This window comes from Ctenopharyngodon idella, chromosome 10, assembly GCF_019924925.1.
Source record: "Ctenopharyngodon idella isolate HZGC_01 chromosome 10, HZGC01, whole genome shotgun sequence".
Taxonomy (NCBI): Eukaryota; Metazoa; Chordata; class Actinopteri; order Cypriniformes; family Xenocyprididae; genus Ctenopharyngodon; species Ctenopharyngodon idella.
The window spans coordinates 9,221,895-9,241,762 of NC_067229.1; the positions used below are offsets into that span (position 1 = coordinate 9,221,895).

Consider the following 19,868-nt stretch of genomic DNA (forward strand, 5'->3'; position numbering starts at 1 on the left):
ATAATGTGATGATCTCCATTGAAGGCACACTTCGGTTGCAGCTCCTTATCAAAGTGAAGATGGTGTGCGTTGCTCCACTTTCAACAAGACGTTCACAGCACTCTGGTGAAAGTCTGGTGGCAGTTTCTTTAACCATAAAAAAAAAAAAGATAACGTTAGTTATTTTATGAAAGAGCCAACCTCCTAACTTTGAAAACCGCATCGTACCTAAATGTTTCAAGGCTGCAAGAATGTAAGCATAATTCTGAAGTCCAAGCAGGTAGCTCAACGCTGTTGTGGTCTTGTTACACAGCTTGTCCTCTTCCTTCACCCTTCGATTTACTTCCCTGAGACGCCGCCTCATGGAAATGACATTGCTTGTGTCATGATATTTTCTTGAACAATGACCCCTCCAGAGTGCCTTAAAACAAATAATCACGTTGCAGAAGTTCAAATTAATAGAGTTGTTCATGCAAAATTGAAAACACTTTGTTTGTAAAAGACCAACATCAACATACTGCCTTTTGTGGTCTAAAGTAGTAAGTTTTACTAATTTACAAAAAACAGTAAACTGAGTAAAACACAGCATTGACAGAAAAAACACATTTATGTAATATAATATTAAATGTATATGCATTATGTATCAAGTCTTTTCTTTGTACACCATTTAAGACACCATACCTGCGCCTTTATTATTCCACGTTGTAGCTTCTCCTTGCGACGTCTAAGAAGGAGCTTCCTGACTGCACACTGGATAGTACCGGCAGCTTGGTTGCGACGATGTAACCATGTTCTCACTGCCCTCTGGGTCTTGATGATGGCTTCTCGGTCTTTAAGATATTTCTTTCTCTGCAGCTTTGCCCTAAAACATTGCTAGAAATTTGGGGAGAGGAAGAGAAAATGTATAGTTAAATGAAGAGTATTTATAATAGGCTAAATGTGAAATAAGCTAGTGGCTAACCTTCTACTGCATGATGTAACCTCTGGCTAACAAACCCAATTAAGGGGTAAATGCACTGCTCGAAGTGGGCCACACCACACACACACTTCGAGCACTCGGTAAAATGTAATTTTACAGCATTTAGCATTAAATAATGTGTTTCACTGAAGGAAATACATGTTTGTTGAAGTCAATGTACCCAAGAAATTATTTTGAAGGCGCAATGTGTAAATTTTAGCAGCATCTAGCAGTGAGGTTGCGAACTGTAACCAACGGAGCGTACCCCTCCCTTTCGAAGAAGCTACGGTGGCCGTCACAAGACAAAGAGGTTGTCGTCTGAGACAGCAGAGAGTACATTAGCCAGTGAAGCAATGAGGTTTCTTCTTACTTCTAACAAAGAACGGTCTCTGCTTCTAATAAACCAGAGAACTACTAACTACTAACTACTACTAACTACTACTACTACTACTACTACTACTACTACTACTACTACTACGTGCATATTCAAAGTAGTGACGATGCAAGCTGCCTCTAAAAACACAAACGATTTAGAATAACAGTGACTAAGCACGCTCTGTAGAGCAGTTTGTCCATTTAGGGCTGCTGTAGAAACATGCCAGCGCAAAATGACGACTTGACATAGAGGGGGGACCTGTGGTATATGAGACAGAAATGGCTCATTCTAAGGTAATAAAAACATAAAGGTTCATTATATAAGGTCTTTATACACTGAAAGCATAGTTATGTATATTATATTGCATTTCTGTCAATAGATCCTCCCAAATTTTACACATTGCACCTTTAACATGTAGAGGATTAAATGTACCTGGATGTATAGGACCGAAGAGATTTTCTTCTTGGCTGATTTAAGAGCCCAGTGCGCTCGCACAGCTCTCTGAATCCTTACTGCACAGAGATGATGGTAAACAGCAGCTGTGAAACGATGGCGTCTTGCAGCACAAATCATTTCTTTTACCTATAAAACAAACAAGTTATATTTAGTAACTTTTAGCATATTCAATCCCCTTAATTTACTCAAGAAACTTTGAATCATGGATGGGCATTGAGTAATCTACTCCAACTAGCTGGTTGCAGAACAAGTACTTCAATAGTCAATTACTTATGAACAGCCTTAGTAATAACATTTCTTGCCTGTTGTCTTGCAAGCCAACCACGCCACAATGCCTGAAGATAAACAGCGGCATTGTGTCGTCGTCTTAGATTTTCTTCCTTGACTCTGGCAAGCTGCAAGACTCGGAAACGCCGCTGTAGTATTATGGCGGCGGCTCTCTGATGGCGATAACGTCGTCTTTGGGTAAAGCCTCTGAAAGCTGATTGTATCTTCACAGCAGCTGTTATTTGCTGTGAAAAAGAATAGACTGAAGGCTTAGTGATGATTTCAAAGAGTTGGTAAACAACATTTTTATTTTGAGATACTATTGTGAATAATAGGATTGTTTTTATAGCTTCAGTGATTCTTTGGAAGTCAAAGTAAAACTTTTGCATGTAACACAAGACTAGAGTAAGAGGGCAATTGACCCAATTTAGGGAAAAAATTGACCCAATTTTATTCAGTCAAGGCCTAACAAACCAAAAGAAATGCTTGGCAACACAAGCAAAATTACACACTATGATGTAAACAATCCCAGATTAAAACAAATGGACTTTGAAAACAGTTTCCCAGAAACTGTTTTTTTTTTTTTTTTTTTTTTTTATCTGCAAATGGTAAACTTTTTAGTGTGTATTTACTGAGTGTTCTCATCATTGCACAAGTCTATTTTGCTTACCAGAATTTAAACAAACTGGTGGCAAAACACCGTGACATTTCAAAGCACAAGTTCTCCTAAATCAAATTTAAAGACGCACACATCATGTATCATGTACACTCACATGAAATGAAGACTTCAGTTACATCAGTAGTCTAATAAATGTAGATTTATGCTGCATGGAGCGGGTCACCTTATGATGGGCACCATTTTCAAGATCACATGACCAGCCAAATACTTTATCTTAGTAATCTCCAGTTATTGAATACTTTCACTCATGGAATAAAAATCTTGGTTGACAGCACATTCTACAACAGCAATTGTAACTGGAAAAACGTTACTTGTGTGTAATGCTGCATCCACACAACTAGGTGTCAGTATAAATCAAACGTGACTGCCAATGTGACCAAGCACAGATAAATTAAAGACAAACATTTATTTTATAGGAATGGGTAATATGTTTATTCCCAGTCCACAATGACAACAGTTACCTTTTGAAGGGAATCTCTCACTCTCAGACCTCTCCATAATGCCTGGATGTATACAACAGATTTTCTAAACCTCAGGAAGTAAGTACGCTGTTTTCTGGCAATCAGAGTTTCCCTCCATCTTTTTTGAATGACTTGGACACTGTGCTGGACTGCTAGAAATCTTGGAAGGGAGGACAAATAGTCATGTTGTGACTCCTTGTGACAAAATCATAGGCGAAGAATAAAACATCCTTTATTTGTTACCTTGCACGTTGGCGTCTTGCTTGAATACATCGTCTGATTGTTGCAATAGCAGCTTGTTTTAAGGTGTAGTTTCGTCTAGCTAGGCTTCCTCGGAACCAGGACTGAATTTTCAGGGCAGCCTGTGTTTGCAAAGCATGTCGCCTTGTTTGATAAGCCCGAAATGCTGTCTGCAGTTAACCAGAGACAAACCAAACATGAAAATCTAATATACATACAAATATATAAATCCAATAATATCTCAAATAGAAACAAAACTGTACAAGGAGATAAAAACAGAAACTTGAGAGCAGAAGAAGGGTTTCTGCAAGACCAGTGTAACGGGTTCAGGGAAAATTTTCAGAGAAAAACAAACAAAAAGTATAATAAAATGTTATTTTAAGGTTGTTACATGCTTACTTGTATCATAACAGCAGACCTTCGCAGCTGAAGAAACTGTGCACGGGCTCTCTGGCAAAGACGGAAACCTCTGTAATGTTTCTGTATAACCAAAACAGATTCCTTGAGTTGCTGAAACCTGCGTCTCTCAATCATCCCTCGATAATGAGCCTGTTTGGGGGCAAGAAATAAAAAGCCTTCTGATCACTTCTGTTGGATTTCCAGAGTGAATCAAGTTGAAATAAATGACAAGACAGAATACAACTGCATAGTGATTACCTGAATTGTGATGGCACTTGCCCTCAATCTCTGAAATCTTCTGTACTCAATATGTCCACGTACTCTGGCCTGAAGGATCTTTACATTTTGGAGAGTCTTCAAGTAACTGCACCTCTGTTCCATTGTTGCCCTATGAGCTCTGTAACGCTTTTGGAGTATAACCGCTGCAGCCTGCAATCTGCGGTATCTTCTCCGGGCCACAAACATTCTGTAATGAGCTTGCAATTTTAGGACACTTGAGCGGAGCGTTACGTAGTGCTTGCGGTGCATGTGCATGCGCATCAAAGACTGAATCTTGATTGCAGCTCGTATTCTTTTTGCAAGCCTCCTTGCCAGCATTCCACGCAAGGCAGATTGCAAGGTAAGTGTAGCTTGCTTAAGAGCAACAAAACCATTCCGATCTTTCTGGACCAGTTTACATGATCTGTACCACTTCTGGATAAGCATTGCGCTCGCTTGAATCCTAGCATGCTGAACTCTGGTGCAATGGCCTCTGTATGCAGACTGAATCACAATTGCTGCAGCCTTTGCTTTAATGAAATGCTGTCTTTGGACAGACATCCTGAGGTAGGACTGAATGGTTCTTGCAGCCTTGGTCCGTCTGGCCAGTTCTCTCCCCTTCATCCCTCTAAAAGACTTCTGCAGGCATACAGCAGCATTCTCACCAGCTGGTATCTATTCACATGCTCGTCTCGAAGTTTCAAAGCTCTATACCTCTGCTGGAGAACCATGGCTGCCCAGCGCTGTCTTTCAAAAGCTGACCTTTGCTGGTACATGCGGAAACTAGCCTGTATGATGATAGACGCTTTTTGCTGTTCTGCTAAATGTCTCCTGAGAGAGTGTCCTCGAAAAGCTGCTTGAATGACTACAGCAGAATTTCTCAAACGCAGATAGTTCTCCCGATCTGCTTTAGCCTGGATGTATGACCTGTAATGGCTCTGGATAATGATAGCTGACAACCTCATGGCCCGGTACTTAACCATTTCTTTGTGTCTTCTAAAATAAGACTGAATCAAAACTGCTGCTTGACACTGTAATAGTAGTTTCCTCCGAACTTTAAGACCTCTATAACATGCTTGCAGAACAAGTGCACCTTGACGCATTTCAAGAAAATGCTTTCTCTGCTGTTTTGCTGCATTTACGGCACGATACCTTTGCTGAATGGCAATGGCAGCGCATTTCATTGCTAAATACCTCTTTCGAGAACTATAAGCTCTGAAAGTTGCCTGAACGGTGGTGGCAGCCTGATGCAACTGCTTCAAAGTCTGTCTGGACTTCATGCCACGATAGGCTGCTTGCAGAATCAAAGCAGCATTCTTCTGTTCCTGTAGTGCTGTCATCTCCTGCCTCATCATTTTGTTAGCTCTGAAATGTTGCTGAACAGTACAGGCTGCCCAACGAAGTCGCTGGAAGCGCAACTTGAAGAGGTGCTTTCTCACATGGGACTGAATGATAGTTGCAGCTTTGTGCTCTCTCCGGATCTGTCGCCGGACCTGCATTCCCCTGAAAGTTGCCTGGATTGCAACAGCAGCTTGGCGTTTAGCAATATAATCTCTCCGAACATGTCGTGCTATCAAAATGGATCGATAGCGTTGTTGACACAATTCTACAGCTGCTCGGATGGACAAAAAGTGCTTCCTTTGTTTGTAAGTAAGGTACTTCCTCTGAATGACTGTGGCAGCAAAATGCATTCTAGCGATATCACGCCGTGCACGATTTCCTCTGTAAACAGCCTGAATTGTTGTCACGCTACGCTGCAGCTTTAAAAAGTTCTCTCTTGCCTCTTTTCTCAGTAAATGGCACCTGTATTGCCTCTGTATGACCAATGAAGCCAGTTTCATAGCTTGGAATGGCACTCTAGTTCTGTACATTTTGTACATTGCCTGAATCACAGTGGCCGCTTTATGCTTTTTATCGATTTCTTTCCTTAGTCTCGTCCCTCGGTACACAGACTGCAAAGTGATGGCAGCTGCTCGCAAGGAGCAATACCTTTTATGTTGTTGCCTTGCACTTACAATTGCTCTGTACTGTTGCTGAATACAGATGGTGGCATTTCTGAGAGCAAGGTAATCACGGCGTTGCTTGTATGCTCTATACGTCTTCTGGATAATTTTAGCAGATTTGTGCCTTTCTGCAATCTCCTTTCTTACCATCATTCCACGGAAAGCTGACTGGATACATATGGCAGCTGTTTTTATGGCTCCATATTGCTTCATGACAGCATTTTTAGTCATCATTGCCCTGAATCGCAGCTGTAAAACTGATGCCGCCCACTGTTGTCTCTTGTACTTTTTGAGTTGGGAATGTCCACGAAAACGTGCCTGAATCACTGTTGCAGCTTGGTGCGATTTTCGTAAGTAGTTGCGAACTTTCATTCCCCTGAATGCTGACTGAATAACTACAGCAGCATTTTTCATTTGCAAGTAAGTAGCTTGAATGCATTTGCCAACTCTGTAAGCTCTGTATTGCTGCTGTATGATGATAGCTGCACACTTTGCAGCAACAAAGGCAATGTGTACTTTATGCATTCGGAATTGAGCTTGAATGATAGTGGCGGCTTGATGCTTTCGTCTCAGATTTTGCCTCACTTTGGACCCCCGATATATGGCCTGTAGAGTTATAGTCACCTGCCTCAAATGGATGTAATGGCTTCTTTGCAACCGTCCATATGCAAAAGCCTGATGACGTTGCTGAATGACAATAGCAGCACGCTTTTGAGCTAAAAACTGCTGGCGGCAACTATGTGCTCTTATCACAGACTGAATCAAAGTTGCTGCTTTGTTTTTCTTCTGCAGTTCTTGTCTTACTCTCCTGCCACGATAAGCACTCTGTAGCACAATGGCTGCTCTTTTCATTTCAGTGTATTCCACGTACACTTTCTGTCCATCTCTGAAGGCTCTGTACTGTCTTTGAATGACTACGACAGCCCGTTTCATTTCCAAAAACAGTGTCTGTGCCGCATATCTACGATAGTTTGACTGAATGATTTTGGCAAATCTGTGGAGCTGACTGATCTTCTTCCGCTCAGCTCGTCCTCGCCACAACGCTTGAATTGTCACTGAAGCAGATTTAAGAGCCATATACTCTTGTCGTAACTTTTCTCCAAATACTTTAGCTCTGTATCTCTGTTGCAGAACAATGGCTGCTCTTTTCAAACACAAAAAGTGCCTTTGAGCTATAAACCGCCTGAAAGCAGTTTGAATCAGAAGTGCAGCGTGCTGGCATTGAGCCACAGATCTACGGACCTTCCATCCACGGAAAGCTGCTTGCAGAGCCAGAACTGCCGATTTAATCTCAAAAAACCTCTTCTGATCTACTTTCCTTTGCATGCAGGCTCGAAACCACCTTTGAATCATGACTGCATTTTGCTCCATTTTAGATATCTGTTGTCTGACAAGGTAGGCCCTGAATGCACTCTGAATGACAATTGAAGCATTGTGCCTTTTCTTTAAAGTCTGAAACTTGCATCTTTGCAGGTGACCTCGAAACCATGCTTGAACACAGACCGCTTTCCTTTTCATATCCAGGTACTGGGTTTTACAACGCTGCATTTTGTACCATGCTTGAATGCGCAAGGCTGCAGTGTTTTTTTCCAGAACTTTTTTTGTATGCCACTTCCGGAAAGCTGCTTGGATCACACTGGCGGCACGGTTTTTCTTTAGGAGACTTTGAACCCTCCAAGCTTTGTATGTTTTCTGTGTGAAGACAAGAAAATGCTAATTAAGAATAGCCATCTAGAAGTATAGCAATAATTGTAGAATATATTAATAAAATAATATCCATAACGAGGAGGAAACAAAAGTACCAGGCATAATCCTGAACATACCTGAATTAGAGTTGCAGCTGCATTTTGAAGAGCAAAATATCTCTCTTTTTTCAGCACTCTCAATTTTTCACGTGCACTGTATCCTCTCCAGAATGTTTGGATCTTGATGGCTGCCTTATTCTGTCGTATCATTCTTCTTCTCAAGATGAAAGTCCGCACAAGGGCTTGGATTTTAGTGGCAGCCAGGTTCTTTTGCTGTGCATGCAGATCATACTCAATATAAGACAAAAAAATCTAAGCATATCAATGTTCCAAGCAGCTTGACAGAGAAGAAAAAAAAAAAAAAAAAAATGATACCCTTACCCGAGTAAGCTCAATGTCCTTCTGTAGCTTGTATCTCCGCCATGCGCCCTGGATGACTCGGGCTGCTCTCGTTTCATTGCGGAGATCCAAAAGACGGGCACAAAGGAATGAGAGGTAACATGTGACAACCTGGGGGAAAAGAAATTAGCAAATCACAGTTGCATTAAATATACACAGGGGAGGAAAGAGTACTGAAAAAACATACTCAAGTACCATTACTTTTCAAAAAAATGTATGAGTAAACTGTGTACACGGATTTAAAAATGTGGAAAACAGTGTACATACGATAATTCACATTATCTTTTGTTGTTTGTCAGAAAGAATATTTAACATCCAACAGTTTTAATTTTGACTGCCAACGTTTTAAATACATCAAAACACAAAGATGAAAAAGTTATTTTCAGTGAACTTCATTTAAAAATCACATTGAATGAAGAGAAAAAAAAAAGAAAAAAAAAAGATTTAAAAATCAGTTGTAAGGCCTTAAACATTGAGTGAGCTAATGTTGAAAATGTTCGGAACAGTGCAAAGAATAAGTGCAAAGGAACTCTGATGTAGGCCTATCGTGGACATGACCTCAATTTTTGGTGAAGTGATATATTGCCCATTATGTTTGCACAAAAACAAATTTCAAGTTAAATGAAGTTCTTTAACTTTTAAAAAACATCTAGAAAAATAGATTTAGCAGCAGACATGGCCTGAGACATCTGTGCCTTTGTTTATATGGACATCTGACTAAGTAGGGTTTGTGTTTTTCAGCAGTGTGTAAGCACCCCTTTACTGAGAAAAGGTCAGGGAAAAATGTGTACATGGAAAATCTACATAAACATGCCTTTTGTACATTTGCATGTGTGTTTTTTCTATTTGTTATTTTTCCACTGTGTTAGCAAATGTTTATTTATTCAAAAGTATTATTATTATTTGACACTTCAATTCCAGTGTCTAAATATTCTTAAGAGTTTAGATCATTGTTACTTGAAAATGTGTAGGCCTACTTGCATTATTATGCTGTTATATTATGATTATATATTCAGTGGCATAAAATGGTCTTTAAAATGACAATATAGGCTAGCCTATACACAGGTCATTTATTGAGCAGAAATCAATTTATCGTAACATGTTTCCTCAAATTAGAGGAAGATGTTGATATCTCGATTGAATTTATGCTTGAAGGATGTGCTTCGAAAGACCGATTACTCACTCCCTATCCAATGGATAAAAAAAAAATTAAAACAAGCATGTGACGACCACAAACAAAAGTACAGATACATCACTTGTACCCTAACATGTACCGACTTCAGGCTTTTTTTAAGCTTATATGCGGAGAACAAAATCCAGCAGGACTTTAGACTGCAATGGAAACAAAGTTTCCGGGTAATTTCGGTGGAAATGAGGCTTATTTTAAATCATGATTCTCAATTTATCCAGAATCATGCTGTTCTAATGGACAGGGATAAAATGTTTTTACCTTTTCATTTGGGATAGTGTTGGACATATCCTCTGGATTTATCATAGCAGGCACCCCTCCAAGATAAGACACAGCGGTGTTCACCAAATGAAAGTTGCTTCTCTCATTCTCGAGTAGCTCTCTGAAGTCCACTGACAGGTGTTCTGTACCAAAGGCAAAAAACAAACAGTTCTAAGACATTTACAGTTATAAATATTGCAGGAATGGTTCACCTAAATGTAAAAATGCTGTGATTTACTCAAAAAAAAAAAAGTACCAGTTTGTGTTGTGGGCAAATTTTCAAAAGAGCAGTCTGAGTCACTCGAGGAGTTATTGAGCTCCACTCTGCCGCGATGGCCACATTCTATGGTCTGCGTTGTTCTCTGTTGTATCTCCTCTGCAGGAAGATGACCAGGATGGTAATGATGAATGAGGTAGCACAGGATACGACCATCTGAGAATGACACCGTGAAGTTTTCAGCCTGCAAAAATAATGGAGAGATATTGTTCAAAGAAGGATCCTTTGCAGGTTATCGTACAAACGTATTCAGGAAAATTATTACACATTTCTCTGCAACATCTGACAAAATATGGGTTTGGAACATACATGAGCAAACTATTTTTATAATGTGACTCACCTTTAAGTTGTAGAACTCAGAAACAGCATTGACCCAGTCCAGAAGAAGCGTCACCTTCTGGCTGGGATGTTCAAATGCTTGTCTCGCTTTCATTCTTGTCACTGCAACACCTTTGTTAGACATTATTGAAGCCAGTTTCTGTTTTGTTCTCCAGGTTTTCCTGAGGAAACTGATTTCCTCTTTGAGCTGACTCTCATCAAGTAGCACTTCCACCTATGACAAAAGAAGTTTCGTCATATTTAAAGAATTACATATTAAACGCACACAATACCAGAAGATAAACATGAGTATCAGTCATCTTAATGACTTTTTCCAAAAACTAGTGCTGGGCAATATGGTATACAGCCTTGGTCCATACCTGGAAAGCAAATATGATTTTCCAAAGGAGGTTTAGGGTCTTTTCCCGGTGTCCATCCACAATGTCTCTGGAGTCAATGTACGCTCCTTCAAGAAGATAAAGACAAATTCAAAGTGCTTTTTTCTTCAGATTATGAACAGTTTCATTAGGAACTGCTAGATATTTATCATCAAGAAACAATGCTCACTCACCATGCTCATCTTTAAGGTCAACACCTTTGTCTTTCAGAACCTGCAGTGCAACATCAACATTGTGCACTTTCTGCAGGCGGCTAATAGCAGGAATCCGCAGCTTTCTAGATAAAGTCCAGTCCAGAGTGAAGAGCTCCATGACCCGCCTGAAAATTAATAAACAAATATTAAGTGGAGATATATAACATGGGAAATTGGAGGCTTTTAAAAATGCCAAATCTAAACATTGGAATAGATCACAACAGCCATGACATTTTATTATGATGTATGAACAATAAACATGCAAAAGTGAAATTTTTCAAATCAAACATACACCAAACGAATGCCACATCTCAAGTCAACAGCAAGATTCTTCACTGCAAAGTTGAACTCATCCAGAGGAGTCTGAACATGAGATACTGCTAGGCCCAAGTGGCTGAGGTGACGTGACAAAATGCCTTCACCACTGAGGAAGTCTCGTGAGAACGCCAATAGCAGATCTCTGCTTGACTATAGGGAAAGAAAAAAAAAATTCAGCATGATCATATCCTTGTTTGATACTGGCCAAACAACATTTCATTCAAATGTCCACTTAATCTTTAATATTTGGCCACTTCTTTACAATAGAAATGCTACAGTTACAGAAATGCTGATATTATTTGAGGAATCGTGACAGCCCTACACTAAACATCTTATAATGAATGTCATGAGTATGAATTGTCATATGCAGTAAAAGACAGAACAATGAATTGCAAGCACTGTAAAAGGTTTTTGCCACAAACTCAACTCAGTCATGCTGATATCGCGAGACAGCTTTTCACCTAGACAAGAAAAATCGTAAAACCCACACACCTTAAATTCAGCATCCATGCAGAACAAACAAGGATCGTGTTCAATCAGTCTGGACTCTTTGGCTTTATCCAGAAAGCAGACCAGCAGTAATAGTTTCTTTAGAGTGAAGCGAGACAGCACCTCCTCATGGCCTGATGAGTGGGGAAATTTTTTTTATTACAGACACTCTTTACAATAATAATAATAATAATAATAATAATAATAATAATACAAAGACCATAGAAAAAATGAGTTCACAAAAAAAAGTAATCAAATTAAATTACCATCTCTGTACAAATTGGGAACTTTAGAGTGCCTGAACTCAGCGGCTATGTCTGGATTCCACAGCAGACGTCCAAGAATAAACATGGCCAGTCCCATGACATCACTGTTGCTTTCGAGTGATATTAGCTCTCCAAAGATTGTCTAAAACAAGGAATGGGCAAAACATGTCATACATGAAAATCATAAATGTATCTAATGACTAAAAAAATTTTAATATTTTTAACAAGCAAACAAATGAACATCATGCTTTCACAAACAAAACAAAAATACCTCAAGTCCTATTCGTAGCCAAAGTGGATTGTATGATATCAGCCAGTTAAGAACTTTCTGACGCTCACCTGAGAAATTAAAATAAAAGGTGAAAAAAAAAAAAAAAAAAAAAAAAAAAAACAAGAAATATTAATTAATTAAATCATTAAATATTTTATTTAAAAGTGACACCAGCTATAAAGAAAATCAAGTATCCCAAAGGAAAATAAAATAATAATAATAATAATAATAATAATAATAATAATAATACATAATATATACACTAGCATTCAAAAGTGACAGAAAAAAGAAATTTATAATAAAAAAAAAACACTAAAAAATAATATTTAACATAAATGCTGTTCTTTTGAACTTTATTCGTCAAAGAATCCTGAAAAAAATTATGAGATTCCACAGAAATTTTAAGCAGAACAACTGTTTTCAACATTGAAAAAAATAAGAAATGTTTCATTAGCAGTAAATCAGTATATTACAATGATTTCTGAAGGATCATGTGACACTGAAGATTGAAGTAATGATGCTGAAAAGTCAGCTTTGACATCATAAGAATAAATTACATTTTAAATGTATTAAAACAGTATTATTTCATCACAAATGCAGCCTTGGTGAGCATAAGAGACTTTTCAAAAACATTTTTTCTTCTCTCGGGAGAAATCGTGTGGAAATGCTTGTGTGGTCACGGCTCGCATTGTGTGAGAGGAATTACGAGCCAAACAGAGTATGTAACACACACCTCCTGATAATTTTTAAACAAGTTTAAAAAAATTCAGAAAGTCAGACGGATTTTGACCAGTGTATAGGCTGTCCCCTACTTCCAAATCATACACAACCACGTCACATAGGCTAGATCTATGAATATTATTATAGCCCAGTGGCTACAACCCTACAGTGTGTGCTCAAAAAGTTTTTGTTTAAAGGAATGGCTGCGTTGTTCTCTGCTTTTCACCAAATAATTTGTACACCTGTATTTTTGTTTTCTTTCTCTTTTCTATCTGAAGCTATAGCAGCAACATTAAAGCTCCAGTCTCCGTGTTTAGTGTGAAAGCTCATGTGATTGCCGCCGGCTCGCAGTGCAGTACAGTCGTGCCGGCATCTTTGACACAACGATCAGGTTAACTGACTTGTAACGTGCAATGGCTCACGACTAAATGTCAGAAAACGCAGTGTACGCCCTCCTTAACGTGTACAAAAAGATTGACGATGTCCTACAAGCATAATTCACATTGACAAAATGTATATCCTTTGGCACCTCATACCTATGTCCTTCCAGAGATGTCTGTCCTTTCGCACAAGGAGCCTCTTGGCTTCTACTTCCAGCTCCAGTCTCTGGATGGCCTTCACCATGGTGTCTGACGTAAACAGCTTGCAAGCTGCTCGCCGAAGGCGGTTTAGCCGTTGACGGGCTGTGTAAGTTCTAAACGACAACTCTTCTTTTGTTGGTGCTTTGGGTATGTTGAATTTTTCATTCCCCATAGTTAATGACAAGGCATTCACTAAGAAGAAACAATATGAGAAAGATATTACAAGATTGCAGCTGAAATTGCTTAAGGCGATAGTTCACCCAAAAATTACTCAACCTCATGTCGTTCCAAACCCGTAAGGCTTTTGTTCATTGTTGGAACACAAATGAAGATCTTTCTGATGAAATCTGAGAGATTCTGTCCCTCCATAGATAGCTACGCAACAGACACTTTGACGCTTCAAAAAGTTCTTAAAGAGTTTGTAGTTGATGAATGTTTATATTTGAAAAGTATAAATTCATCTGTTCATCATAAAGTGATCTTGTCTCTTCAGAAAGACTAAACCACTCAATAAATATGGATTAAGTTTACAATCACTTTATGAACTTTTTGAAGAGTCAAAATGTCAGTTGTGTAGCGGTCTATGGAGGGACAGAAAGTGCTCAGATTTCTTCAAAAAGATCTTAAAAAAGTCTTACGGGTTTGAAACGACATGAGGGTGAGTAATTAATGACAGAATTTTCATTTTTGGGTGAACTATGCCTTTAAATTTAACTTAAAATGACAATGCAAAAGATTCAAACTCGAAGGATACTAACAACTAAAACAAAAGCACCCACCTTTGGTAACTTCTGTTGCAACTTTGAAGTCATCAGGAGTGAGAACATAATTCATCCACCAGGAAAAGCCTCGCTCCTGCTTTTCAATCCATCGCTCATCATAAAACATGTTCTTTGCAGCAAATGGCAAAGGATGCCTTGGTATGGCTGTCAAGATTGTACAAATTAAGCAACTATGCCACTTAAAAACAGAACAAAAGATTATGTGAACGTAGCTGTAAAAACATACCCGTCTGTGTCGGCTTCATGAAGGTCAGTTTGGCCTGAGCCACAGCCACGATCCTCGCAGGCTTTCGAGTTGAACTGCTCAGTGACCTCCCAGACTGACCATCTACATCAGTGAAATACACTTAAAATGGTATCATTGGTCATACTAAACATGTAGGGCAAGTTATTCAAAGATTTTCAAGAACGCTATTCTAAACAAGAGGGACACAATGTTTTCTAACCTTTTTGAGTTGTTTTTGGAAATGATTTCTTTGCTGGAGGTTTTGTGAACTTTCTGGAGCTTGGTGGAGCTTTATGGAAAAAAAGTATTATTTAATTGGTTCTCAACTCATAGAATGTCCAAACATCTTTAATAATGTTTACCAGTACATATTTGATAATACATACTAGATTCGTCACCTACATTTTGCATGACATGCATGATGAGTATACTTGACTTACCTATAGCTTTTTGTTGTTGTCCAGATGTCGACCTTGAAGCGAACGTTCTTTCTTGGCTTGGTTTCTTAAGCTCTGTCACATGGGCTGGAGCACGGCACTTTTTCGCTTGGACGTTTGACATATCTTCCAAATGACCTCGCAAAAACTCATCACTTTTTCTCTTTTTACTCTGCACAAATGTCATGCATTGCACAGGAAACTGGTCCTTAGACAGACCTGGTTGCACTTTATCAGAGACGTTTCCGACTGTCAACTTCAGACCACTTGACGGACTGTTACTGCTACTAACAGAGGGCAAAACTTTAGGTCGTATGGGAGATATGGAGGACAAAAGCTGTTCAGGAGGGGATCCATATGATGTCAGCCACTCTTTTGCAGCTGGCATTGAAGTTATGAGACATTTGGACTCTAGTGCCACATCTGGACTTGAATCTGAGCTAATGACAGGTAGAGTGGAGATGCTGTCTGGAGAACTTGTGTTAGATTCTGCATTACTAGGTTCTGAGAGCTCCATGGTCTTCTCTAAGAGCCTACGCCTGGAGGTTTTCTTCTTTCGTAAGCCTGGACTCTCGACAGAGGCTTCTGTTTTGCTTTTGGTCACTGTGGTAGAATTCACAGGAAACTTCTTGGGACCATCAGGAACAAGGGTGTCATCAACTTTGTTCAACTTGGTCACTGTGGCAGTGCTAAAAGGTAATGCCTTGAGCCTAAATGCATGATGATTTGATTCAACTCCTATGACTTTATTGGGTTTCACACAGAAAGTCAACCTTGGGTGAGCAACTTCAACTGGTGGTGAAATGACTGCAGTCGCTCTAAATGATGTTACTGGAATCTGTTTTTCAGACTCAAGAGAATCAGAAAAATCAAAGCTTGAGCAAGCATTCGGTGGGCTCACTGCATGCGACAGATCTGATCCTATAACATCCAGAGCATCTTTTACAGACAAAGACTGTTTCTCTGGCTCTCGTCTTTCATCTCGCACGTTTTGTGCAATTACGGGAAGCGGACTCTGAAAGCATGGATTTCCAAACCTCTCTGGGGTGCTAGCAGGAGAGAGTGTTTTATTCAAAACCCTATTCATTTCTCTGCACTCTGGTTTACGTGAACAAGGCACACCCTTTTTACCAGGTGTATCAAACAATCTCTCTGCTGGTACTAAGACAACCACTGGTGAGTTTTTTTGCAAATGCACATCATCAAAATTTTCTGTTACAAAAGCAGGCTTTGGCATCTCAGGAGTGGAGGATGGTGCATTTGCCCTAGTGCCACTGGAACCATAGGCAGACCGTTCCTGGTTTAATGGCGACAGTGGGTTGGACATTCTATCTTTTCTGTACTGCAACTGGCGAGACACATGAAATGTCTTATTCACTGCCTTAATTGGCATTGATCTGACTTTCTTCTCTTTTGAGGGTGCCGGGACCCCCTTCTTGGATTTAATTGAATCCCATAGGGTTTTCTGAAAAACATAAATTTGTAAGTACTCAAATTATACTAAACACACACTTTTTTTTAATAAAACACACACACACACACACACACACACACACATATATACAGTGATGGCTAAAATTATTAAAACTGTAAGATTTTTTTAATGTTTTAAAATAAGTCTCTTCTGCTCACCAAGGCTTCATTTATTTGATCCAAAATACAGCAAAAACAGTAAATTTGTGAAATATTTTTTAAATTTGTAAATACAATTTAAAATAACTAAAATAACTTTTCTATTTGAATACATTTTAAAATGCAATTTATTTCGGTGTTGACAAAGCTTCAGCATCATTACTCCAGTCTTCAGTGTCACATGATCCTTCAGAAATTCATCCTAACATACCGATTTGCTGCTCAAGAAACATTTATTATTATTATCAATGTTGAAAACAAGGTACATTTATTTTATTTTATTTTTTTGGGGGGGGGGATTATTTGATGAATAAAAACTTCAAAAGAACAGCATTTATCTGAAATAGAAAGCTTTTGTAACATTATCACTACCGTTCAAAAGTTTAGGGTCAGTAAGAGGTTTAGAAATTAATAGTTTTATTCAGCAAGGATGCATTAAATTGATCAAAAGTGACAGTATAGACATTTATAATATTGATAGAGCAGCAAATCGGTATATATGAATGATTTCTGAAGGATCATGTGACACTAAAGACTGGAGTAATGATGCTGAAAATTCAGCTTTGCCAACACAGAAATAAATTGCACTTTAAAATGCATTCAAATATAAACAGTTATTTTAAATTGTAAAAATATTTCACAATATTACCGTTCTAATAATTTTGGCCACCAAAGTATATGTATCCATGCATGTATGTATGTATGTATGTTATATATATATATATATATATTACACACATTATTACTAATTACCTTTTTCTTTTTTGTCGCCTCTGCTTTCCCAAGCAATATCGCTTGATGTTTGACAATACCATTTGCAACAAAGCTGAGGAGTTCTCGAACTCCACCTTCTTCCACTGGTGTCCAAGTGACAGTTAAAATAATGCTGTCCTCAGGCTGAAAAATAGAGAATGTACTTTAACTAACTTACTCCAAACTTGGATGACTTTTTTTGGTGGAGTTCAAATGGAAATATTTAGTCAGATGTTCATGCAGAACTTTTCCACATAATGTAAGTGAATTGGGACTGGAGCAGTAAAGCTCCAAAAGTGAGAAAAAGCAGCATAAAAGGAGGCCATTCAACTCATGCTCAATATTTCAAATATTCTAAAGCCATTTGATAGCTTTTTAAGGAGAAGACGACAACAATTTAAATTAATAATCTTAAATTAGCACATATAAGCTCTACAAATTTGCATATATTCAAATATAGTAGTCAACATTTGAAGTGGATCAGAAAAGTTAATCAAAGTTGTCCTAAGAGCTAAGCTGTTCTAAGAAGAAGGTTTTAGGACAACTTTGATGAAAGGTTTTGATCCACTTCAAATGTTGACTACTGTAGTTTGTCAAGATGTCAAAGGTCTCGTTGCTTCTCGCGTGTTTTGTAATCAGTTACAACACACCAATCTTGAATATGAACATATTTAAATGCACAAATATCACGTGAAAGGTATGCTGGTGGCGATTTCCAGTAATATGCTTTAATTCAGTTATGTTTTCCACAGAAAATTATCACATTGCTTCAAAAGACATGATACATTAGAGTCATACGGTTATGGTACTTTTTCAGTTTAAAAACTTGACAGCTTCAGTTCCATGAACATGAACATCCTGCCAAACATCTCCACAGAATAACGAAATTCAGACAGATTTGTGTGAATAAATGACCACTTTTTATTTTTTTAAACTATTTCTTTAGATACTGCAAAGGAGCCTCAAGCATTGCGCATGTGTAAATTCACTAACTGAATAAACAATGTAAGCATTAGTAAACATTACTCATTCTCATAGTGGGTCTACGATACGGTTATTTTACTTTAACGCCAACTGTAATATGCACCAAACTTCGTTACCACATTTACAGATTTTCTTTGCTACCTAAAATGTTGTCTAGCTGAGAAGCTCACTAGGTTTTGACACAAAGCAGCTTGTTTACTCTTACCTGTATTGTAAAACACGTCTGATCAACCGAAAAGCCTTTGGATGCTGAAATTTTATCCACTATGACTGTTGTTGTTGCATCCTCGGTGGGATTTTCAATTCGTAAAGGTAGAGATTTTGATGATCCCAACTTGATCGTCCCAAATGACACGAAGGGGGACCTAGAAAACTGAAGCAAACTCAGCACAGGAATTGAAGTGTTGTTTTCCTTGCCAGGTTTATCGCGACTACAGTGAGAATCAAATGTTGGACTAAAGTCCAAACACTCCGCTTTCGCGATTTTAAACGACATGTTTAACTCAACTAAATAGACGACGTTTCGGTAAATCCATGTGTCTGTGATGCTGAGCTACAGAATACCGTTTAAAACCAGAGTGCGTCCTCGCACGTTTGAATTTGAGTACAGACCAAGCGGCCAATCAGATCGTTGCAGCTGATAGAATTGCCCAATCACTGGACAGAAAAGCAAACTTGAACCAATCAAAGTTCTAGGATTCCTTTAAAAATCTGTACACACGCCCACAATGCAGGAAGGATGCTTCATGCACATTGCAGTGTTATTCAGACACTGCCTCACAGGATTTGACTTGCCGTTTGTTACATGTTTAAAGTTGATAGTGTAAAGACGCGAGCCTAGACGTGTTTTTGTGCTCACGCCCTTGTCCACAGCAAGTATGTTTACGAAATAAGCAACGAGAATACAAAACGTATTTGCAACAGCTATTATAGTGGTAGAATGTGGTCTGTTTACATTTTGTTTTACATTTTCCTTAACTGTAGCGGTTTTTTTTTTTTTTTTTAGGTTTTTAAAAATATATTTATTTTTCTTGAGGGTATTTAACATTTAACAAAAACTAGAGTTGTATTCTTATATCAATTCTGTATGCAAATGTAGCCTATATCATTGATTGTATGTTATTAATTTTATTGACTTTTTAGGAGTAGAAAGTGCGGCACTGCAAGGTGATTTATTTTTAATTTATCGTTATTATTATTATAATTATTATTATAGGAATTGCCTATTTAATTTTTTTTCTGCTGTTTGTAACAATCCAAAAAGAATCTCCATATTTATTTATATTTTTCTTAATATTCATATATTTTTTTTTATAGTCCTCACCCTTTTTTCACAAAAAAAAAAAAAAAAAAAAAAATTAAATATAACAAAATAGTGGAAAATTGTGTGTTGTTACAAATAGAAATAACACCAGAAGGCAGCAGTGTACATTTTTACCCATGAATCCCGGCAGATGGCATGGTCTCTTCTGCATTAAATTAACCTTAAGAGCATTTTGAGAGAAGTCATTAGACTGGAGTGGATGGAAGGCCTTGATTGCAAGAGGGTGAA

The 19,868-nt window shown here is 38.2% G+C and overlaps 1 protein-coding gene across 1 annotated transcript; it reads right to left on the reverse strand.

Annotated features, from left to right (window-relative positions):
* Positions 1–4,462: 4,462 nt before the first annotated feature.
* aspm (assembly factor for spindle microtubules) lies at positions 4,463–19,790 on the reverse strand. Its single transcript, XM_051908967.1, has 19 exons — positions 18,522–19,790; positions 17,333–17,476; positions 14,951–16,412; positions 14,731–14,799; positions 14,511–14,612; positions 14,282–14,428; positions 13,458–13,694; positions 12,202–12,269; positions 11,931–12,072; positions 11,668–11,798; positions 11,150–11,325; positions 10,837–10,982; positions 10,646–10,731; positions 10,288–10,500; positions 9,927–10,131; positions 9,671–9,813; positions 8,203–8,331; positions 7,900–8,094; positions 4,463–7,768 (listed from the first exon to the last, which is right to left on the reverse strand). Exons 1-19 carry the CDS (start codon positions 18,810–18,812, stop codon positions 4,694–4,696), a joined length of 7,161 nt encoding a protein of 2,386 aa, XP_051764927.1. The 5' UTR covers positions 18,813–19,790; the 3' UTR covers positions 4,463–4,693.
* Between the last annotated feature and the right edge of the window lie 78 nt (positions 19,791–19,868).